Below are 25,653 nucleotides of genomic sequence, written 5' to 3' on the forward strand. Positions count from 1 at the left end.
AAAGTTCGACTCGACTGCTGCTGCAATCGCGCCATAGCGCAGTGGTAAAGGTCGCCTCAAGGTGCTCTCCCACTATCATCCTGTCATACCAGCTATCACCAGATCTTGTAGAAATCTCAGGAGTACATCATTATTGACTTCAAAACAGCATACGATACAGTTAATCGAGACTAGCTATGACAGATAATGCACAAATGCGGAGTTCCGGATACATTGATGCGACAGATCGAATGATATATTTCGTGCGCATCTCGGTGTTACTCTCGATTCCCTTTGAGACGCGGGAAGGGATAGGATAAAGTGACGTCTTATCCTGCATGCTATTCAACATCGCTCTTGAGGGGTTATCCGACGAGCAGATACCGAAACGAGACGCACGCTGTTCATCAAATGTAAAAAAAACTCTTAGGCTTCGCAAATGATTTTGATATCATAACCAAAAACTTTGCGGCGGTGAAGCCAATCTACGCCAGACTGAACGACAAACTAGAGACCAACGTGCGTCTTCTCAGGACGGTAGGTGATCGGTTGCACAATGAGAATGTCATGTTAGGATCCCAAGCACCGTTCAATTGGTTCTTTGTGCAATCTTTGGGAACGTGTGATTGGGTGGTGCCAATCAATCCTCGTTTGTGCAGGTTGAGAATCAAGGGTCGGTTCTTCAACATAAGCATCATCAACGTGTGCAGCGTCATCAAAGTACCAATGACGACAAGAATGAATTCTACGCGCAGTTGGAAAGTGAACATGACCGCTGCCCAAAACATAATATCAAGATCGTCATCGAGGATTTCAATTCTTAGGTCGGCCAGAAGGAGTAACACAAACCGGTGATTGGAGGGTTCAGCGTACACCAGCTGACGAATGAAATGTGTGTATGTGTGTGTATATCTTATCTATCTCCCACTGTCCGGCAGTGATATTATGAAAAAAAGGAAACTGCAGTAATGGTTAGTCCATGAAATTTTCTTAGTATCGGGTTATAAATGGTGTTAGCTCTACTGACTATCCAAAGACCCATGAAGAATGACTGAGTACTTGCAGCGCATTCCGGAATCATTTTCTAGTCAGCAAGCCCCGCCAGAAGGTAATACTAGAATAATATGGATTTTACTATTACATTCGGACTTTCAACTCGTTTGGTATGTTATTACCAAAAGAGTCGGCCCGTATATGGTAACATGTGAAAAAATCGGCCTTCGCACAAAGTGTACCCTGTACAAGACGCTTATTAGACCGGTTGTTCTCTACGAGGATGAAACAGAGACAATGCTCGGGGAGGATCTGCGAGTGCTCAGAGTTTTCGAAAGACGAGTGCTAAGGACGATCTCCGGCGGCGTACATGAGAATGGAGTATGGGGGCGGAGGATAAACCCTGAACTCGCACAGCTCTATGGCGAACCCAGTGCCCAAAAGGTGGCTAAAGCTGGACAGATACGATGGACAGGGCATGTTGCAAGAATGCCGAACAACTACCCTGCAAAGATGGCGTTCGCCTCAAATCCGGTAGTAACAAGAGGACTAGGAGCGCAGTGAGCAAGATAGTTAGACCAGGTGGAGCGGGAGCTGGCGAAAAGTATTCGGTGTCCGAGGAATTGGAGAGCGATAGCACACAACCGAATTAACTGGAGAAGCCTTGTTCAACAGGCTTTGTCTTAGGACGGCAAGCCACTTAAGTCACTAAGTAAGTAAGTTGTGCAATCTTACTGGTTCGATCAATCACGGAATGTAACTACGGGCAGTCTGGTTAATGAATTATCGTTAAAAAGATTTTTTTTTCTTTCGTGGGACTGGTCAAAATTCAAAACTACATTCCATCGAGAAACTGTATACACGCTTTCAAAGGCAATATCGCAAACGATGATAATCTGGGCATTCTAAGTCTGTATAGAAGATTACTGACAATTATCTTACGCATACTTTGTCGCATTGTTTATAGAAGTCGGTGTATTGAGCAAATCAACTTCGGTTTTTCGAAGTTATGCTAAATAATTGAATTTAGTATAACATCACTAAAAAAATCATGTTACTGATTCTTCTCTGCGCGATCCTGTATTAACGTAGATCCCGGTGTAACTGTGATATCAATAATATTCCGTATATGCTCGCTCCCAGCCCCAGATGTTCCTTTTGAGCCGCCAGCAATATTCGTTATTCAGCCCAATTTACTAGTTTACTTCAACTTGTTGATCTACATCCCGCCATTATAATTGGGTCGTCAAAAATGCAAGCGAGGTATAAATTCAATTGCTTAACAAAGCCATACATGGAAAGCTGTCGTGCCAGGAATCAAGCCCCAATGAACAGCGAGCGTGAAAAATTGAGCTTACCTACACTTGGTTGTAAATTGCCTTATTCACACTCTCTCGCGGGAAATTCCTATTTGGTTCTACTAGCGTTAGCATGGAGTCTACGTTGTTGTCGTCATCTTCGTCGTCGTCGTCGTCGTCGTCGTCGTCGTTGTCGTTGTCAGCATGGATGGCGTCAGCAAAAAACATCATCAATATTCATTTTTCGGCAAAAACGAACTGCATCCGTAATAGCGCAGGGGCAATAGCATCAATGGTTGTTTGTCACCTCATTGTATCCACCTATTGGTTGAATTTGCAATTTTATAATTTTACTAGTTTGATGCTTCTACATATGTAGTACGATGCCTTAGTAAAACATTTATACGTTTGTCGAACACCGGAAGATTATTGTATTATTATCAAGATTTCATTACTTGTATTTGGACGCAAATGATAGATGCTCTTTCAGTGTAACTTTTCAATATGTATTTATTCAGATCAATATCTGCTTTTCATTTGGTTACTCTGGAATCACACGACTGGTAGAAATTATTCAATTTGTAAATACATCTTGTTTGGCTGTGAATATGTTTGATTGAAGCCAAAGATACTTATCGGATCTCCGATTTCAATGAATTTTAATAAAACATCAACAATCGATGACGCAGTTTTCGAATCGAATTTTTAATCATTTACACTGATTTATGCATAGCACGGAAAATTGTGTTTTTTTTTATTTTGATCGACTTAGACTTAAATTTAATGTAGCTTTAAATGGATAGTATTTAAAGAAATTTGAAAGAGAAGGATTGAAATAAATGTTGATAAAGTTAGCAGTCTATAAGACATGATTAAGACACGAAATTGTATTAAAATCAAGCAACATTTGACAACAATGTGGAAAAAAACATAGAAACAGAAAATTTGAATGAATGAAAATAAAACGAATCTCATACAAGACTCAATTAGAACAAAACTTATTTTAATTTTTCCAACTTTATTCCAATTATTACATTACTGTTTTTATGCATTTGGATTTATTTTGTTTAGTTTTACCTTATATGTGATTCAGTTTTCTCTCAATTCGATATTTTATTATGCGATTACTTTCAATTTGTTTCTACTCAATTTATTCTAAATAGTTGTTAAAATTTGAAATTTATTTTGTCCTTTACGTCAGTTTAAATTGCGTCAAACGCGTTAAATTCAATTAAAAGTTAGTGCTTCATTGAAAAAAATCATCACAATGCTCACGATACCGTGTCTTCAATGCACCTAGAATTGAATTACCGAACCAGTTTGATGGCTTTCTAGTAACCAGCTTTTCCGCTATTCATTGAAAATTTCGAAATGAAGTTCAGCGGTACCAACATGTATTGTACGCTAAGGCTAACATGGTCATGCATTATTACTTGCACAATATATTGTAATGCAGATGAGGCACATAATCAGCAGGAGACCCTCATATTGAGAACCCCCCTGTTGATTGCTGGGGCCAACAAAGGCGAGTGAGAACTTTGAATTTATACCCATTCGAAGCTTGTTTGCGTAATGCCGGTTAGTTTTGCTATGTAGGAAGACAATTCAATTGAAATAAACGATGTGTGGGGTTGTAATATAATAATGCGTATCCAGCTTGATTTATAAGAAAATAAAATAGAATATTTACAAAAAATGGAAGCGCATGGTTATTAGAAAAGCAATGGGAGAAGCGCGATGGAATTGCCAGTAATTTTACTGAATTAGTACAAAAGGCTTTGTTTGATGAGCAATCTCGCCAGAGTGCATTGGCTCTGTGGTGAATCAACCCAGCATAGATACCCTTGACACGTTTACATATTATTTTTATATTCATAACCTTAATGTTGACATGACAATAGCGCACTTTACTCGTTTGTTGTTGTTTTTTTTGTTCAAGGAATTACAGAAATTTGCTAGACATTTCAAGGAAAAACCCGACCACCTGTTGCGGTACGGAGCTAGTTCATACCTATATTGAAACAAAATACTTTCCTAAGAGCTGACTGGCTAATCATCGCTGCAAGCCACATTATAAACCCTCACTTGCGGGTCGACAATCTAATTACCACATGTCTGCGTATCATCATTGTCTTCGTCTTTCGTGTTGAACTCCGGTTTAGCGCCTCTGGGCTTAGGTAGGCAAACTATATCGAGACTGTTTCGCGTAGTCGGCCGTAACATGTGTTAGTAATTATGAAAAAGCATGTTCGGATTTCCGTCGTCGCCTTGGGGCTCATTTGGACATGTCAGTTCATATGGGCCAATCGGACCCCAACGATCAATTTGTGCGACGATATACGGGCCGGTCCGGAATCTATACCTTCAACGGAAAATATTTGTAAAATGGAAATTAATTGCACATATTTAACCAATTTGTTGTGGTTGATTATGGTAATTTTATATCAACTGGACATTTAAATCAATCTATTGGCGAAACATATTCCGGTCGAGAAATTTACATACAGCACCTCTGGGTAGTTTGAATGTCTGAGCAGGACAGTTTCCTTTACTATATGACAAACACCCATTTTCCACCAGACCTGCTAACATGCCTCCTGTTTATCGACACTTGTTGGGAGGGTACGTACATGTTTGCTCTTAGTGGGGTAGCACCAACATGCGCTTTGTGTACTCAACTCTTGTGATAAGAGTTTGTTTTCACTTGATTTAATGTATGTACTTGCGACAGCTCATAAAAAGTTACCGAGGACGAGGAGTGGCAGTCCTTTTGCGGTGCGAATTATCTACGCTGCTGATTGATTGCGTCCATCGCGAAATAACCAATTTTACTACTTCCCATTATCATGATGGGAAGTAATCAGGCTGTATTCAATTTGCATCCGAAATGGTTATCTCATTTTAGGTCTGTTATAACCTAAATATCCTTCTCAGAATTTTTCATTACAGGCCGATCTGAAGTTTGCGCACTAAAAAACAAAGTACATTTTATTGTGACAAATTAAAATTTTTATTATTTCCTCTTTACACCAACACAATCTCCAGTTTCCAGTTAGTCAGCTTGTAGTTTCCTCTGCTGTACGAAGAAGTCGTCTCAATTCCACTCGGTCCATGGCCGCAATTCGTCAGCCACGTAGTCTGCGTAGGGTCCGCAGGTCACCTTCCACTTGATCGATCCATCTTGCTCGCTGCGTGCAGAATCATATAGGGAAAACCGCCAGGGGGCTCGCGAACCAAGAAAGGTTGGGAACCGTTGAGCTAGGTTATACACTTCGAAAAAATCTTGTAAATTTACGTCATTTGACTAAGTGCATGTGGAACATCGTAAATCATATAAAATGACATGTTATTCCACAGTATAAAATATCATAGCGTGTATTGCATACATGTAGTCTTCTTGATTACATTTGACTTAATGTAAAATTTTTTCTTAAAAAACGATTTACGATAGTTACGTTTTAATTGATGGACAAAATTATATGATTTTGGTTACGTGTTCATTAATTGATATGCATTTCAGTTTACGTCGAATGTGAGATTCATTTTTTCGTTCTGTGTAATTATGATTTAGGTGTTACGAGACCACGTAGCCACTCTACGGAAAATTAATGATCATTTTTTCCAGTTCAGCAATCGAGTGAGATTATTAGCGTATTCACACTCTCACAACAACAAAAGAATTCATAGGATAGTGTCAGTTGTGCTTCATTGTGCTCTCCGAAAAATGCTCCAGAAATAACGGGAATGCAACGTGGCTCGCGTCATATATTTGTGGATTTCAGGACAGCACACAATAAGAGCGAGTGATGTGCTACGTGGGTGTTACGAGGGCACTCTCGAGTCCTTTAGAATCACTCAGAGGGTTACGGCAAGGGGATGGACTGTCCTGTATATTATTCAGCATTGCTATTGAAGGTGTGATCAGGCGAGCGGCCATCGAAATAAGAGGAACGATCTGCAACAAAAATAGCCTAGTCTTCGCTGGCGACTCGATATCATTACTAGAAACCTTAGAGGCAGAGTGGAGGCAATCTACGCTAGTCTAAAAACAGAGGCAGTGACAGTTGGGTTCCAATCAATGCGTTGAAAACCAAATATGTGATAGGAAGAAACTCCAGAGGAAGCAACGTTCACCACACACGGACAGTGACTATTGACGGCGAAGAACTGGAAGCGGTTCATGAGATCATTTATTTGAGATCTCTAGCCACCGCCAACAATAATACAAGTAAGAAGAGTCAACGACGCAAAGCAGAAAAGCAAATCCTTGTGCTCCAACGTCCTTTTCAGACTTAACCCTTCTTTATCGACAGACTTCACAGCCGGCTATTAGAGTACAGGACAGTTACGGGGCTAGTACAACAATCCTACTGACTCTATCTAGAACAGCATCGCGTAGCCAATATTCGAACATACGACGACTGGCTTGTTAAACAAGCATTGTACCTCGAAACCAACTAAGCGGTCGCAGGCTAGTGGGTACAACTTTTTGAAAATATTTAAATGCTTTTAGCAACTCTGCTCACGTACATTATTTTTAACGAGTAGGGAATTCTGTTCAGCACCTTAGAAGATACTGTACTATCAGACATCTGAGAAGACAACTCAGGGAGTGGGGTTTGGTATCCCGACCCCCCTAATGGGGCGTGAGGATCCAAACCCACTAAAACCCTACTCGAGTCTCCAGCCTCAATCCCCCCTGGCACCACCTTATTGGTATTAGTTCAGGGAGGGGTTATTGTGCTTAACGCATCCTCTTAGATAACTACTGGACTATGGTAGTTAGGCTATTTAGCCATTGATCGGCTCTCCAGCGGTTTTGTAGCTCAAATACAATCTGGGTAGCAGCCGCATTGACCACTCCCCAGACGTCCGAGCTAGAACACGTCCTTTGGACTAAGTTATCCGGAGTAACGTCCTGTCCGCTCACTGCCTGCATGTTGGTTCTCGCGCCCACGAAACGAGACCATATAAAAAAACATGTTCTGCAGTTTCTTCATCCACGCATTCGGAACACGCAGGGGACTCCGCGTGCCCGAAGTTGTGCAGATACTGTCTAAAACAACCATGCCCTGGCAGAATCGGTGTCAGGTGAAAGTTGACTTCACCGTGGCGCCTGTCGACCCACCCGGATACTTCTGGAATAAGTCGGTGTGCACACCGGCCCTCTGTGAAATCAGACCATGCCCGCTGCTATGTGGTCATCGAGGCCGATCTTATGGTACTCCGTATGCCTCTAGTTCCACGTTGGTTGAAGCACTCCACGTCCTCACTGATGATGATGCCATAAGTATCATACCCGCTAAGACGCAGATTGCGTCATATGAAACTGTGCGATACGCACTCGCCACTCTCATGCACATGAAACGATAGGTACTTTCCAGCTGACCTAGGTAGCTTTTGGTTCCTAATGCCGATGACCACACCGGTCTGCCATACCTAAGTATGGACTGGACCACGTTGTCTAAAAGCCTTCGCTTGCTGCCATATACCGCAGAGCTAGTAGACATCATACGAGACAATGCCGAAACAGCTGTGGAAGCCTTCTTGCGGGTATAGTCGACGTGGCTCCTGAACTTGAGCTTGTCGTCGACCATGACTCCAAGGAGTTTTAAGGACCGTGTTGACAAAATAGTGCAGTCCCCGATGCTGATATTTGCACTGACTTGCAGTTGTTCAGAACGATAACCTCCGTTTTATGATGCGCTAGCTCCAGTGTCTTGGAGCGCATCCAATCTTCGACAATGCTTATAGAGTGGGCAGCCGTCAACTCAACCTCTCTGATAGATTCACCGTAGACTTCCAAGGTAATATCGTCCGCAAAGCCGACAATCACAACCCCTACCGGGAGCTTTAGCTTTAACGTTTAACACCTCGTCATACATGACGTTCTACAACACCGGACCCAGTATGGAACCTTGCGGAACCCCTGCGGTGACTGGAACGCACTTCTGACCCTCCTCCGTGTTGTAGCATAGCACACGATTCTGGAAATAATTTTCCAGTATCCTGTTCAGCGACACCGGCACTTGGACATTCTGAAGCGAATTGGCTATGGAGTACCAAGTAGCGCTATTGAACGCATTTCTTACGTCGATCGTGACAATTGCGCAATAGCGGATACCTGTTCTTTTGCGCTGGATTGCCACCTTGGCTATCTTAGTGACAGACAAGATGGCATCCACCGTAGATTTGTCTTTTCGGAAGCCGAATTGGTTGCTTGACAGCATCTTCAGCTGCTCCTTCTGGATAAGTTTGAATCAGAACGGTATGCCGTGGTCAATTCCATTAAAGGGAGCTTCAGGTTCAATATCGTCACTTCTGAATTTGAGGAACATGAGAAGTTTCCATGTTTTTGGAAATTCATTCTGTTCGAAAGAGCTATTGAATATCAGGCGTGGATGTCAGGCAGAGATACCGACGAAATAAGTCCCGCGAAGGTAGCCATAGAAAGTCGGACAAGTTTAGCCAGATGTTCGAATCCGTGCATGTCACGACATGTTAGCAGGACATCTCGGCAGGAATAAATTAGAAACACCGGAGGCTTACTCAATAATGATAAATAAAATGCAGTATAACATGCTGTTGCACAGCATTTCTCGAAGTGATTCTTAATCGTGTTCCCAAAGGAACAAGAACCATCCAATATAAAAAGATTTGTAATGCCGACGGTTTTTTGACGTAGGACTACGTCTTACGGCAAGTTTTGAGATTGGGTGTCATTCCAAAGAATCGAAAAATGCGAGCGTCACGAAAAATGATAGGTTTTGAGCGCTAATAGCTCAGTGGTTTTCCGATCGATTTTCAATATTCTTACACCAATCAATCGGAAAATCTTCTATGAATTGACCCAAATGAAGAAAAGTGTGGATTCTTGATGTTGAACTATTGAAAAATTGAAAGTAATGAACCTATGTTTTACCAGAATTCTCACTTCGTGATTGGTTGTTGGAAATGACGTCATCAAAGTAGAAATGCGTTTTCACGCTTCAACTTATAATTCAGTCAATTTCCAATAGATTTCCAAGATATTTACACCAATTGATCGGAAAATCGATTGAAAATATTGAAAATACAGAAAACTATTGATTTTGTTTTTTAAATTGAATTTGAAAAATTTTTGTTTTTGAATTGATTTTGAAAAATTGAATTATTTTCATATTTTTGCCTTCCCTCGCCAGTGCTTCCCTAGCACGGATGACAGAAATATATACGGTATAAGCTATGGGTTAAGCTTCCTTATGATTGTATTTAATTTACGTCCTATAGAATCCGATCGAAAATTGTTGAGCTTCAGCTGTTGCTGCTTCCCACGGATAAGGCAACGAAGACATGCAAATTCACTAAGCGAGGTGTTGGAGCTGAAGCACTCATTTCGCTGCCGTGATGGAATATCTGGCTGCTGAAGTTCTGGAATTGGCAGGAAATATGCTGCTCGCGACAACGAAACAATCAGAATTATCGTCACTTGCAGCTGGCCATTCGCAACAACGAAGAGTTGAACAAATTGCTGTCCCGTGTCACCACTGCTATGAGAAGTGTCTTTCCGAACATTCAAACTCCAGCATTTCCAGCACATCACGTCGAAAATCCGTTCTTTTAAAAGCGAAACAAATGTTCATGAAGATTTAAGGAATTTTCACTCACTGATTTTAATTCTATTTAGTTTAGATTGATCTAATTGTTCGCTTCTTATCTAATAATTTTAACCGATCACCTCTCGCGCTTATGTTCGCTTGTTGCTGCTGGACGCTGGTTGAGTTGGCCGTCTCGGAAGGTAAGAAGCAGCCAACAAATATACCAGCTCCAAGTAAATGTGTTCGGTCAAGCGTCAAAATGAATGAAACCATGGGTTTAATAAAATGAAAGAGTTTTAGTAACATCTTTTGCATCTTAGCATCTTAGTAACACAAATTTATCCATCACCAATGCTACAGTAATAATACGTAGCGTAATTTTTGTTTGGCAGCAAAAGGCGAACGGCTCTTTTGTTCAGACTGAAATTGAAATGCTCTATTTTATTTAACGTAGATGATAGAATGAAGGACCATGAAAAATAGGTGTGGCCGATTCTCTTGTCGCTTGCTCTGGTACATAATACGTGGTAAGCCGGCGAACAGCATTATTCAAACGCTAGCTGAGCTACTGCCAACATCGTTTGCCAGGGCAAACGAAAGTCAACTCATGCACGTTTGCAGTTCCCGGTCGGTTACTGAGCGTGTAGTGGAGCTGGAGCACTCATTTCGCTGTCGTGATGGAATATCTGGCTGCTGAACTTCTGGAATTGGCAGGAAATATGCTGCTCGCGACAACGAAACGACCAGAAGCATCTCACGTCACTTGCAGCTGGCCACTTGGAGTGGTATTTCATCGTGATTCAAGACCATACACGAACGGCTTCGTTGATCGCATAGCTGCTGAGGCTTTCCGGTTGGTCCGTTGTAATAAGTCGTACCTGGTTGGCGGTTATCAGTACTCCAATTTACCGAACAGAGAATTACATTAAGTGCGTTAGTGCAAGTTTATTGCAAGCAGGAGTTATGATAATCAAACAATCGGTCCTTTCAAGGGCCACACAACGATTGAAGAGTTTATTACATGTTCTTGCCCAGTTAGTACCATAATAACACAGGCAACGAGGGAAAAGTTGAATTTTTCGCCATTGCAGATGACTAACAAACGACGGAAAGCAGTTTTCTGGTCACGGGCGACATTTTCTGCGACTTCCAAAACGTCTGCAGGTTGCACTGCTTTATCAGTGTTCTTTTGTAAGCCGCAGAAAAGTTGCGCAAAATTTTCAACTTTTTGAAAACTCGCGCGTTCCGTCTACCGATCAACTCAGGAAAAGCACTATTCAATGTAGAAACAGATCATAAAAATTTATTTACTGTTTGGTTGAGTTACTGACTTGATTTCGTTTTAATAAAATAGATTCAATCAAATCATGGATATAACTCCAAAATCGGTTGAGGATTGAACCTATACAATGTTACTACCGGTCGACGTGTAAGTTAATAGTAATTTGTTTTATTTTAACATTTTGTAAGAGTTAGAAGTGTCTTGTCCGCGATTGTGTCTAGTGACAATGTTACTACTTTGATAAACGTTACGTATATAGGTTGAATACATGAAGAATCGTATTATTACATACATGGATACATCCTACTATCGCTACAAAGAGACTTACGTGGTTCTACGTCACCTATGCGGTCGTGTCTTGTGCAACCTCTCTGATTTTTAAATTTTGAACGGCTTACAAGGGGACCAACGGGGAGAGATGGGATTGAAAAATGCCGAAATTTTATTAACGTTATATTTGAATCGTCCACAAAGTGAATGCTCCTTTCTTATATTGTTTCATGTTATGGTGGCTCGTTGTCCAAAACCTTATGAGGGCGGAGGCTAACTAAAAGGGTTTGGCTAAAAGGGAAAAGTGAAAAATAAATGTTCTATCACAGAAAACGATAAATTCGATGTGATAGAAAAGTACAATTATTTGAAATCGAAAATTCCTAACCATTAAATTTTGCAGCTTTGTTCCTTTCGAATTCAAACGAGCATTCTATAGTATTTGTTATATGAATCTTGAATATTATTGCCTCATCAAGTTTATAACCTGGGGCGTACTGAAACGGTAAAATAATGAATACCTACCCACGAGTTCAGCGAATACCGTAATTTATAGCTGAAAGTACGATAAAATTTTGCTTTAACCGACTATTTGCGAGGCAGCACCCGTAAACGGTCTTCGCACCGATCGGTCTGCACTCGGTGATGAAATCGAACGTTGCAGCGATGCAGTTATGAAATGCGAACATGCAGGAAAGATTACCATCTGGGAGAGTTAAGATGTATGCTAAATGAATGGTTTTGGACCAAAAAACTATTAAACGACATTAAATCTTGTAATTTCAAGCATCACGAAACAGGTTAATCGGCACTCGGCAACCGCAACAGGCCTATTTTTATTTTGATGGACACGATTTTTGAATTAATGACTTAATTGCGTTTTGTTCATAAACGGGTAATTTTCAATCGACAAATTGAGGCTATTTATTGCTTCAACTTTTAATATTAACCACATACCAGCAGAAAATGATGTTGGTTGTTGGGTAATTCATGGTCCTGGCGATTCGAAGACATCTATTGGATGGGTCTCAGTAATCTTGTTGATTAAATCCACGAAAATGTATGGTTTAGCAACAGTTTTTACTGAGTATAATTTCTCTTAATTTTGTATTGATTTAATACCGGGATATTGAACATCCATCAGCCTCCAACCAAATGAAAGTTTAATACAAAAAAGAGTTTGCCAAGAACAATCAGCGGTTATTTGGTTTGAATAAGTATACATACAGCATATTTAGTGCTTTTATGTCTTCGAACTGCCAGAAACCTAACGACTTAACGACGTACAACGTAATGTACCATTAATCGCAGTTAATACGAGTAGTGACACATATCAATTACGTTCAATCTTCAGTGTCACCAGCAATAAAGAAGGTGGAATGTTCTAATATATATTGCATTACAATAAAAGACCGTAACCTGTTGACCCCTCTTACAGTGATATTCTTTTTCTCGTTTCTTTTTCAGCATCATCCTGGCATGGAGGAGGAACCTGTCGTAATCAATGTGCCACGCGGATTGCCGAGCTGGCCAGGTTGGTGTAAAATCGATATCATCCATCTCCTTTGATTATGCCATGCTGTTGTGTGTATTCATCTTGTAGATACTTGCGAAGTATAGTGCGATTCATTGAATTAGGAATTTTAACACTTAGAGGGAACTATCCCATTGGTAACAGGCGTGGAGTTAAACCATATAAAACAAAGTCAAAGTGTAGTCCTAACTAACGATATTTCACTGCACTGTTCATATACGTGTAACCTGAAGAACTTTTTTGAGAAAAGTTAGGCTGAAGAGTTTGGAATATTCAATTTCTCGTATAGCATTGTAAGATGTTGCTCGTGCGACGAAACTAAAACGAAACATGTAGATGAAAGCATTTTTGCTTTCTTTAACCGTACCGTTTGCTCATATTTTTCAATTATAGGGTAAAGTGGTCCAAAACGCACCGCTTAAGCAAAACATCATTTTGCAGAGCAACGACGTGTTTGTTCCACGTTTTTCAACTTCTAGAAAACTTTGGGATCTTTTTTACACACTCCTGGTGAAATTTCCTCACAAAAACTAGTATTTTTTATTATTTTTGACGATTTTTGGCAAGAGTCAAAATCAAAACCCCAAAGCCCGCGGGCAAAACGCACCAAGTTTGCCCAGCTAGGCGTTAAACGCAACCAGCAAATTTACATATAATCACGTGTTGTATAAACTCCTAAAACTAGGCTGCCGAAATGGCGGAAGCGTTCGTTATAGCGTTTGTTACATACGCTTGTTTGCTGGGATACAATGGGTTCATATCTCAACATAATTGGCAATAAAATTTAATCATCTACTTTTCTCCAACTGATGTGTGATGAAATATTGTAAGTTGAACAATCTACAATTAGGTTTAAGGCAAATTCTAAGTTATATGCAATACATAATATTGCTACATTTTTAATAAATAGAAAAATATGCCTAGTTAATGCCGTTTTTGTGATGAATCATCGAGTATGAGTATATCAATTAGATAGACCGTATTTATTATAAAATTTGCATACCGACTAGTGGTTAAAACTTAAGAGAAAACCGTGATTTCTTACATGTGGAATGAGATCGCGGATAATCGCTTGATTTTATTGGATGTGGCTATGTTTGATGCTTTTACATGCTACACAATTATGAATTAGCTTGTTTTACACCAAAATAAAATGCGCATTCATAGTTTTACCAAATCGTTTCCGCGTTTTTAAACAATTAATAGCATGGGCCATTCTAGCCCCCGGTGCGTTCTGGACAGTCTTCTCCTACTTGTTTTACTTTTTCAAATCAGTGCCGAATTTAGAATCCGCCTCCACGTTTGTCAGTTTTGGGCTGTCATTCTCCAATCACCGGTTAAATACCAATTATTTCATTGTGATTCGTTTTTTAATCAGCGAAGAGACTAATATGGCGATGGTAAACAGAAGGAGATGCAGTAATCCAAATTTTCTGGGAAATTCGCTCTTTCTCAAGGAGGAAGAGTATGCAGAGCTGTAGCAGCTGCACTATTTTCAGGAACCACGAAAGTTCTACAAAAACTTAACGCATCCCGCCAAGACCTTGTACCGCGAACCAATCGAAAGTTGGAGGCATCATTTCGACGAAATCCCGAATGGCGCCTAGTTAGAGATTAGGATGGGCCCGGAAAAGCTGATTATTTGTCTGCATCGGCTGATTGTAAGAATTAAGGAGGAGCGTTAATGACGGACCAAGTCTTTACGCTGCGGCAGGTCCTCTAACAAGCTATGATTTTACGTTTGCCAAGAATTTCTACGTTATAGTTTTGTTTCGTCATTAGTTGCTCTTCCTTGATCTAAGACTGAGCCCTCCATTGACAATGAGATTAGATATCATTCTTCTTCTTCTTCAGCAGCATTCGTCTCCATTCAACTCGGTCTTGGGCCACTCGTCGCCAATTTCCTAGTCGTCTCAGAAGTCGCAAATCGCTTTCGACCTGGTTGAGCCCTCGTGCACGTTGGGACCCCCTGTTCTTGGTGCCAGTGGGGTTGTTGAAGAGGACCATTTTCGTCGCACTGTCGTCCGGCATCCTTACGACGTGTCCGGCCCACCGTAGCCTGCTAACTGTCGCTAGATGTACGATGGGAGTCTCCCCAAGCAGTGCCTGTAGCTCGTGATTCATACGCCTCCGCCACTCTCCGCTTTCAGTTTGTACTCCGCCAAATATTGTCCGCAGCACTTTCCGCTCGAACACGGCAAGGGCACGTATGTCCTCCGTAAGCAGCGTCACGGCTTCAAGTCCATAAAGAACTACTGGTCTAATAAGGGTTTTGTGCATTGTTAGCTTCGTGCGGCGGGGTATGCTTCCTGATCGTAGCGTTTTACGAAGGGCAAAGTAGGCCTGATTTTCCGCTTGGATGCGCCGCTGGATCTCCTTACTAGTGTTGTTGTACGCGGTCACCAGCGCTCCCAAATACACGAACTCCTCTACAACTTCTAGTTCGTCGCCGTCAGCGATTACCGTCCGTGGGAGGCGCGCGTTTGTTTCCTTTGAGTCTCTTCCCTTCATGTATTTGGTCTTCGACGCATTTATTTTTAGCCCAATTCTCCTAGACCCCGCTTTCAGTCTGGCGTAGATTCCCTCCGCCGTCGCAAAGTTCCTGGCAATGATATCGAAGTCATCAACAAAGCCTAGAAGTTGGATACTCTTGGTAAAAATCGTGCCTCTCGTTTCGATGCCCCCTCGTGGGATCACCCCCTCAAGAGCGATGTTGAACAGTATGCAGGATAAACCGTCACCTTGTCTCAACCCTCGCCGCGTCTCGAAGGGACTCGAGAGTGTCCCAGAGATACGTACGAAACACATCACTCGATCCAATGTAGCTCTGATCAGTCGCGTCAGTTTGTCCGGAAAACCTTAGATATCATTACTGAGAAGATATCCGCACAAACAACCAACTTAAGTTGATTCCCACATCAAATTGCATCATGGATAAAACGCTGTAGAAAATTACCTAGTTGACTGATTCTTTTCAAACTTTCAGTCAATAAAATATAGCCCATTAATATGCTTTTGACATATTTATTTCGATCAACTTCAATACCATAACCGTATGCTCGCACCTTACGCTTAACTCCACACATAAGGTTCTGTACAACATCTGGCTTCAGTACGGAAACCCATTTTTTCTTCATGTCTTCCTCAGATTTGACCTCCTTGGGATGCTTCTGTAGTGCCTGCTTCATAATAGCCCAGTATTTTTCGATGGGCCTTGGTTCCGGTGCGTTGGTGGGGTTCATGTCCATCCGTACGAAAGTGACCCCGTTGGCTTCGTACCACTCCAGGACATCCTTTGAATAGTGACACGAAGCTAGATCCGGCTCGTAAGGACCTCGTGTTGCTTCAACAAGATCCACAGCAGGCGCTTCTGTGGACACTCCTTGAGCTAGATCTGCCCGCTTGCAGTATCGATAGTTATGAACGGCGCACTTCGTTTGCCACATGAGCAGATCGCTTGCCAATCATGTGTTTCTTGGCAAACTTTGAAAGTTTCTGCTTTCTTACTTCTTCCGAAACATCAAACATGGGCTGAGCGGTGAAGAACAGTAACCCCGGAAGCTGCCGGAAGTCCGCCTTGACGTAAGTCTCAGCATCCATGATGAGATTATAATGCTTCGTCAGCATCTAAGTGTGCAGTTTCCACCCCACCGTATTTTGCCGTTCGTCACGATTTGGAGCATTCCGCACTTTGTACCTATGCAGTTCCTGAAGGTCCTTGGCTCTTTGAACGAAAGACTTGGACAGATTCAACTTATAGGCCACATCCTTAACCGAAACATTGGGATTCCGCTTAAGCGATTTCACGTCACACTTGTGATCCTGATCACTAATAGAACATTTTTTCTTTCTCCTTCCGTTTGATGCTCAGCGTTGACTGTACGATTCCGAGTTGTTTTCCGATGTCCCGATGAGAGAGTTGAGGATTTTCCAAAATTTTTTTAAATTTCGAAAAACTTACAGCGATACAAATTTAGTGTAAACAATACACTCTAAACTACTTCAACCCAAATTTTCAAGAAAAAATACTCAATGGGTAATTTTCTACAGCGTTTCTTCCGTGATGCAATTTGATGTGGGACATCCTTTATGTCATGCACCTGAGTGGATGAAGATCGTAGCTTGTGCACATGTAGTATATTTTGCTTTTTATTGCAAAAACAAGCACTATTAAGTGATGCTGCCACTGCAAGGCATTTTATTTTATTGTAATTTTGGTTGACTCCACGCCTACTTTCCACGATGCCTTCCTAAGAAGGTCTTAAGGTGCGTTTAAACTGGACAATGTTTTGGGAACATGTGATATGTGACATGTTGCAAGTTGTTGCTAAATGTTGTTTCTGTCGCCACCTGCACATTTGTGATACGTTGCCATAGTTGCTTGGAAACATCGGGCAACAGTTTGGAAAAAGTTGCATGCCACATGTTGCCAATCTAAATGCACCGTTAGGTTACACAATTCAAATAAAATGAATAAATGTCAAACCGATACAATTTCTCGAACATCGAATAACTAATTATATTCATCAGTTTTCAATTTCTATTCGCAGGCATCAGCCACTCGAAATGGAACAAACAGCCATAGCGCATAGCATGGTACCTTCTGTTGAGAATGTCTCGGACGTAAAGTTATCACAAAACGTCGACCGGAAGCGCGGCAATTTGGACGTGAATCTGGATCGAAAGTTCCTAACCAATAATAATAGCACTAGCATGAAATGTTTGCAATTCATTACACCACCTGATCCACCGCCGCCGCCAGCTCTTTTGTTCGATTTCGTAGTCGAAAAGACCATTCAGAATCAACAACAGCAAAAACTGCAACACAGTCTCCTAGATAGCGATCTTAAAAGTTTTGAAAACCTTAGCTTTACTAGCAATAGCGACAAGCAGTCGGCGAATAGTCAACTAGATAAAGTAGCTTCAACCAATTTTTCTAGCATAATAACACAGCCAGTAATACGAACCGAAGAGATAGACGAAAAGGAAGCTAGCATGCCGAAAACAGGTATTGAAACAGCGAATTCACCTGTCAATTTGAATGTCAGCCATGCCTCAACTAACCAACCAAGCGACCAAAACACAACGAAGCCATCGGTCGGTGTGACCCCGGCGAATCCATCAATAACCATCAATCTCAACCATAATAGCACGACTAACCATAGACACCATTCCGTCACCCTAACACCTGTTCGGAACTCGAACGGAACTAATGCCTCTATACCTATCGTAAACTTGTGTGATATGTGTCATCCAAGAACTGAACCACCTTTGCCTTCAATTGTCATGGAAACCCCATCTAATAGCGCACCGGCTTGCGAGATCTCAGGAGCGTCCAGTCTTGCAACAGCTACTAACACCGGTGCTAAGGCTGCCACTATTGCTTCTGCAGTCGCATGCTCGAGCAAACCACCCATCTACAATCAACAGTATCATCCTCAATCTCCTTATTTCTTTCCACCACAACATCAGCCACCTTTCGGCTTTTCTAACGCATCCTCCCACAGCGTACGCTTCATGACTCAACATATTAAAATCTTACCAAAAACTCAATCTCTAGATCTGGTAGATAATGACGATCTGATAGAAGCAAGCAATAGGAGCGAATCTCAGCTGGACATCCACACTGCGGGAGTGTCATTCAGGGGGCGTGTACTTCCTAAGCTGCAGACACTAGACCAAACTCGACCAATTTATCCGAACGTACCTTATAGCCCGTACAACAGTCCTTACGGTAGCCCACGAAGCGGTCGGCGGCGCGCTCCGCTGCGGGAATCCCGCCGGGTGTCGATCGAACAGTCGGGCAGTTTCCTACAGCTGAATCAGTACAAACTCTTAGATCAAATTGGACAGGTGAGTTTTACCGAGTGCAATATTTTTGTCGATCGAGTTACAGAATATTGCTAATCTTATGAAGTCAGACTTCGATCGTACTAATCAATTTTTATTACACTCATTAGGGTTCCTATGGACTGGTAAAACTGGCATATTCAGAAGAAGATTCCACACATTATGCCATGAAGATTCTCTCTAAGCGCAAATTGCTTCGTAAGGCGGGTCTTATGCGCCGTGGACCAAAGCGAGGTACCTCTCCGCTCGATAGGGTGTATCGAGAAATTGCTGTGCTCAAAAAGGTAATTCCATTTTCAACATTAGGTATCATATTATAGCTGAGCTTACGAAGTGTCGATCGCTTGCAGCTGGATCACCCCAACGTAGTGAAACTAGTCGAAGTTCTGGATGACCCCTTGGAGGATTCATTGTACTTAGTGTTTGAGCTAGTACAGCACGGAGAAGTTCTTAGTATACCTACCGATACTCCGCTGAGTGAGGAACGTGCCTGGAATGTTTTCAGAGATGTTATTTTGGGAGTTGAATATCGTAAGTTGAGAAAAAAGTTACATTTAAGATAATATCATTGGAAAAAAATATATTTTCTCCTAATAGAAGTTGGAGAAAGTGTAGATTATGATTTTTAAATAGCGAGTGTAGTTATTTGAATACACGATCTCGTGAAGATCTTTGAAAAATCTTAGAGCACCCTCTTTGAAAATGCTAGAGGCGACTTGTTCATTACAGCTACATCCGTTTTATTTTTTGGAATCGTGGAAAACATTTTTGAGCAATTTCACTGAGCAACCGTTTGAGAAACAAGTTATAAGCAGTTTCTACAATCAACGATGAAATGTGGAAAATGTTCCATTCAATTTTAACTCAACCTGTTCAGATTCACGTGTTCGGAAGACTTACTCTTTGTCGAATCGTCTCATCATCTCTGAAGGCTAATGAACAAGGCGCCCTTGTCGAATCCAAAGAAAAAGTAGACGCATGGTTGTTTTCAACTTGCGGCTCCAAAATGTTAGAAAAATATAATCTTTTGCTAATTTGTGAAAAATCTATTAATTATTTCCATTCTAGTTCATTACCAACGGATAATTCACGGCGATCTTAAGCCGGCCAACTTGCTGCTATCCGATTCGGGTAGTGTAAAAGTTGCCGATTTGGGGGTTTGCAATGAATTCCTCGGTGAAGATGCAGCCATGAATAACGGATCGACAGCTGGTACACCTGCTTTCAGAGCTCCAGAAACGTTGCTTCCCGGGCAGCTAGTTTACAATGGAAAAGCGGCAGACATATGGGCACTAGGGGCAACGCTGTACTCTCTAGTCCACGGGAATGTTCCTTTCATTGCTACTTCGGTTCCTGGTGTATATGAAAAAATCAAAAATGACCCTGTGAATTTTTCTCCAGCCGGTTTAATTAGCTCGGAGCTTCAGGACCTGATTGAATCTACGCTGCACAAAGATCCTCAGGCTCGGATAACGCTTCCCCAGATTAAAGAACATTGTTGGATCACGAAGTTCGGTCTGCACAGGTTGCCAAGTGAGGAGGAAAACTGCCGACTGGTCCAAATCAGCGACGAAGACATGACGTCTGTTGTGAAGAGCATTCCAAAACTGGACACCCTCATACTTATAAAGACCATGCTGAAAAAACATTCGTTCCTAAATCCTTTCACTAAGGCCATTTCTGGCAGAACACCACAGCTGGGAGGCTCTAGAATCGAGCGGTTTAGCCGATCTGGTCGGTCTAACTCGGCACCCGGAGATTATCACACATCGGAAAGGTAATTTATTGAAACCACTCAGAAGCTATATAATGTACAGCACGTTCTTGGAGAATATTACAATGCTGCGTTATACAATTTCTGAATAATTTGTCACTACCTACTAACTATGTTGAAAATCTTTTTTATTTCTTATTTATTGTTTTTACACTTTTGTCATGTTATGATTTTTACAACCCTGGATCTGCTTTTCAGTGTTTTCGTTTGGGTTTGCAGTCAAATGCTTCTCTGCGTGATAGGTTATGGTTTTGATAGGATTAGTTGTAGAATTGTTTTCTGGATATTAGCAATATAATAGTTCAATAAACTGCTACTCAAATAAAACTTTTATTGGGATTTGAGAGAGCTCAATAGCGCCAACGTGATCGCGTGGCAATTGCGGCAATCCATCTTGTCGCGCTTTATGTTGATTTAGATAGTGATTCCTTCTATTCACGCCTCCGTAAATGCTGCTCCCGCGAAATCATGACAATTATCTAGTGCAATAATCTAGGTAGTGCTTCGCCTTCGTTAAAATGTTTCCATTTCTTCCAGGCAACCTTCCAATGAATCTCTGCTACCGTCGGTAACCGAAGGCGTGTCCAGTCCAAACGAAAGCCCGGAAGAGCTACCATCGCCAGGCAAATCGCCTGCTGGAACTGAATTGAACACTTCCCAGCAATTATTGAAGAAAGCGATTGCTGAATACACCGAGCAACAAGATTCAAACCAAACCTATCCCGGGACCTCGGAGCAAATGGTAACTGATGACAACACCGCATAGATGTAGTCTGCTGCTTTTAGAAACTGCACTGCGCTTCGTCGTACTCACTCGAAAGATAGACATTTGAATCATTCCTTTCTCTTTTTTCTAGCACATGCCAAATCAAACATACATAGAAATTCTTCTCTGATTCGATGCTAGTGAATTCTTCCTCTTTTCCACGTTTCCAGAGATCTTAAAACCGGAAGCAATCATTCAAGAGCTAATCAGATTTGGCTGTAGACAAAACGTGATATGTTAGATTTGCATTTTGGGTTCCAGTTTATGGGACTTAACTAGACATTATTCCGTCTATTTGGTAGAAATTGTAAATCGTAAGTTGTAAGGTATCCATAGATCACGTTTATTTTTCATTTTAATGTATTGTTCAATTTTATTCGTACTTACAGTGTATACAATATTTTGACAAATTTTCATATCTTGCCGTTATCAGAAAAGAACTAAACGTAAAGAATAGCTTTGAACATGTTTTTAAATGTTGTTGATAAAAGTTAGATACAGAGAAATGTACATATTTTACAATTTTTGATCTTTTAAAACGTAACCAACTAAGCCATGTGTTTTAGGAAGAATAATAATAATTACATTTTCGACCAAAAATTGAATGTTAAAGTTAGAATAACCCGATAATGAAAAGTCTGTTTCAAAATAGCAGAATCGGAATTTCAGAAAGTTACGCTTTAACAACAAAATACTTATAGAATATAATGAATAAAACCGGTACAACCGGCTTATAACGTTGTTCGAAAATAAATTTGGCCAAAACACTTATTGCAAAACATCATACTTAAAATCTTATGAACGCAATTTTTCATAGATATATTACGTAAACTAGCAGAAAAAACTCTTTGGCGTCAGAATCTCACTGTGAAATTTCTAAAGCAAAAATAGGATAAACGTTTGTATAACAACAGAAATAACCCACAATGATAGATTTTCATCCACTTAAGCTTTTATATCAATCCTAAAGCATACTTAACTACATACTTGAGCTGACCACATTTTCACGTTTTATTGACATGTGCACACAAGGGACCATTCATGTTTTGAATACCTAGTTGCACTAATCATATAGACTACTATCAAAAATGTGTGTAAATTACCATCTCTTACAGCCCCCAAAGCAAAGCACTGAATTCATGCTGCTTCTTGGCAAAGTACTTTCCCCGTATCGCTCCTATCAGTAAAATTACGAACATACAAATATCATCCCAAAAATTGATAGAGTCAATACAACGAGCAAAATTTAAAGTTTATAAAGCAATTATGTGATTGTTGAGTCCATTCTAACAGTGTAGGAGCGATGAGGACGCATTGAAAAATCAATTATTGAATTTTTTAAAACCGTCGGTCCATTAAATGTTAAGCTCAAGTGAGATAAAGACAAAATCGTTTAGCGTATTAAGAAGAGATACTTGAGCGAATCAAATGTAAACTATGAAACCACTCCTTTGAAATAATATCTCAGCATATCAGGTAAAACTAAACATTCAGCTATATATTCAGAATATAAGCATTTAATCGCTCTCTGGTAATTTCCGCTTTTATTACTATCATAACAAAAATTTGAACAAGCATACTCAAAAAAAACAATTTCTTGATATGAGAACAATAGTTAAAATTCAAATAACCGTTTGTAATCACATGACTCTGTATTTACAAAATTTGAACAGAAAACACAGTTTCAGCATACATCTGCTTATATAAATTAAAATAATTCATCTTACATTTTTCACAAATATAAAATCGTTACAGATCGGCGTTATAGTAGTGTGCATGTAGGGGAAGGGCGGTAAAGACGGACACTGCGGGAAAGACGGACACTTGTCATATTTCATAAACAATAATTTTTTGAAGCAAATCAATGATGGGAAATGTTTCTATAGATTGAATTAACACTTTTGAACTAAACTGCCGATTTTTAGCAGCGTAGCTGACAAATTTATAAGCAAAACAAAGAAAAAATGCGTATATACGCTAACCGATGTAATTTTGTGCGTGAAGAAAATAGCTGGTAAATCTTTAAAAAACAACATATTCATGCTAAACCGACGACATTGCGTTAGTTTGATCTTTCACTGAATATCCATTGGAAACCTAGTGAATTTTTGAATATTCAGTAAAAAGTTATTGAAGTTTGAAAAAATGGTATCCAAGTCGGGAAAGACGGACACCCAACGGTAGGGAAAGACGGACACACAGATTTTGAACCCATTTTGCCCAACAACGATTTAACATTGCAAATACTTACATATTATATATGTAAAAGTAACCAGAAGTCATATAGCAGTTGCAATGAGCCAACTTTTAGAAACGATTAATTCGTCACCAATTAAAATATTGAAGGGAACCATACTATTTTCTCGCTCAAAGGGGGGATCGGGAAGGGGGTTTTACCAAACCAATTCTTTCCTAAATACATGATGAAATATGTTAATTTTTCTTAATACTGTTAATTCAACGACGCGTGACACCTTTTTGCGTGTGTCCGTCTTTCCCATATCAAGTGTCCGTCTTTCCCGCCCATGCACAGAAACTCTGATTTATACATGATGTTTATAATATTAAAAAAAGCATAAATTTTGGAAGAAATTTTACAGCACACGTTGTAACTTTATTAGACAGAGACTTAAAGGTTCAGTTTATACGAAAATTGGGATCAATACAGTTATATTTGAGTAGATATTGAGTCTTTACCTTAAGGTGTCCGTCTTTACCGCCCTTCCCCTACTTGAGAGTTCAACAACAAGGTCGTCAGAGTCCTTTTATGGCACCGAATATCACCCTTCTCTTCGCTTCTTCAGTGTACCAACATGCTCCCATAGACTCGGGAAACCATCACAAAAAAAAAAAAAATTAGTTCAACTAACCTGCTAGCCGTAATAAGATCTTGCAACTCGAAACACTAAACATTGCAGTCTATAGGTTCTATTACTTTTTGGGGCATAAATAACACTAAATAATGAGATTTCTGCCCAATTAAACTCATCACTATATTTTCACTTTTTCGCCGTCGATTTTTCATTAATTTTAATTTAATTTTAAAACTGTTCACTTGAATTGATATGAAAAACTTTACTTCGTTTCGATTGAATTTAGAATCCGCGACCGTCGTTGTTGTACGTTACCAAGGAAACGGGTGTATCTGTGGAGTGATGTCATATTTACGTTGAGCATGAAATTGACCAATAAATTTCGCTATTAAATTAACGGTCGTAAAGTGTCGAAAATATACTTATAAAATTTACTGATAAAAAATTCACCGTAAACAGCATTTTATGTGAAAAAACTACAGTCGGATCTCGTTCAACAGCAAACATGGATACGCGATTCTACGTTTCATAATTGTTCACAACAGATTATTACCTACTACTAGCAACTCTGTTTTCGTCGTGAAAGTACTGAAATCAGTAAAAAATGCAACTGGACCCTGACGACCTTCACCTTAAATTTCTATAAAAGAATAAAACAAATAGATATCACATTGTTCTTTCATACTTCAAACTAGTTTGTTCATTCCGTCACTGCTTAATAAAATATTAATTTAATTTATCTAATGTTAGTTTGATACATATTAATAAAACACTTCTACTATCTACAATAAACTGAGCATTCCATATACTTACGTGTGGTTCCGGTGAAAACAGATATAATTGGATTCGGACTAAATACTATTGAACGTACAATTCTTAACAACTCATTTTATTCCCCTCTAGCCGAATATTATTTGTTCATACCACCTAACATTTTCATGAACTCACATCAGTTTTAAGTTCGACGGTCTCTATCTCTTTTAGTTTAGCGAAGGAGCGCAACCAATCATTAAGCTATTCTTAAACTCAGTAGGGTTGCAGCACACTACCAAACGCGAGCTAAGCTTTTCAAAAATGATTTTGAGTATATCGCACATGACATGGTACGAAATCTAGGTTCTCTTAACTATACATTTGATCAGTCATACAAACAGGCTACAGTTTTCTCTAAAATCTTTTCTATTATACTAGTATTTCTCAAATCCGCATTGATATCTTTATCTGGAAGGATAATAACGAAGAACGACAGTAAAATCATAGAAACGGTAATGCAACAGAATGAACAAATCAAGTACTTATTCTACCTGTACGAATTTACCTTGCTAAAAACAACAAAAATACAAAACAAATGATTCGATAATATACTGATTAAAAGAAATACGATTTGTTAAATTTTGCGCAGATTTTTGTCCCAATTAGAACGCTTAAGCATCCGGATCAATAGTTTAGAAATTAGTAAAAATTGTATTTAAGAATTCATATTTTGAAATTGCTTTTCTGGAATAAATCACACCAAG

At 40.1% G+C, this 25,653-nt stretch overlaps 1 protein-coding gene across 4 annotated transcripts in view; it reads left to right on the forward strand.

Annotated features, from left to right (window-relative positions):
* The window catches only part of LOC128740067 (calcium/calmodulin-dependent protein kinase kinase 1), a 190,919-nt gene extending 165,266 nt beyond the window's left edge, over positions 1–25,653 (forward strand). For 3 of the 4 annotated variants that reach the window (XM_053835576.1, XM_053835579.1, XM_053835580.1), the window contains 7 exons: positions 12,867–12,933; positions 17,484–17,941; positions 18,494–18,786; positions 18,894–19,067; positions 19,134–19,314; positions 19,852–20,560; positions 21,095–25,653. In XM_053835576.1, the coding sequence (XP_053691551.1) occupies positions 12,867–12,933; positions 17,484–17,941; positions 18,494–18,786; positions 18,894–19,067; positions 19,134–19,314; positions 19,852–20,560; positions 21,095–21,323 (2,111 nt within the window). In that variant the 3' untranslated portion in view covers positions 21,324–25,653. Of the gene's footprint in view, positions 1–12,866; positions 12,934–17,463; positions 17,942–18,493; positions 18,787–18,893; positions 19,068–19,133; positions 19,315–19,851; positions 20,561–21,094 lie in introns of all 4 variants that reach the window. The other variant, XM_053835577.1, reaches the window with a different exon arrangement.

The sequence above is a fragment of the Sabethes cyaneus genome, chromosome 3, assembly GCF_943734655.1.
Source record: "Sabethes cyaneus chromosome 3, idSabCyanKW18_F2, whole genome shotgun sequence".
Lineage (NCBI taxonomy): Eukaryota > Metazoa > Arthropoda > Insecta > Diptera > Culicidae > Sabethes > Sabethes cyaneus.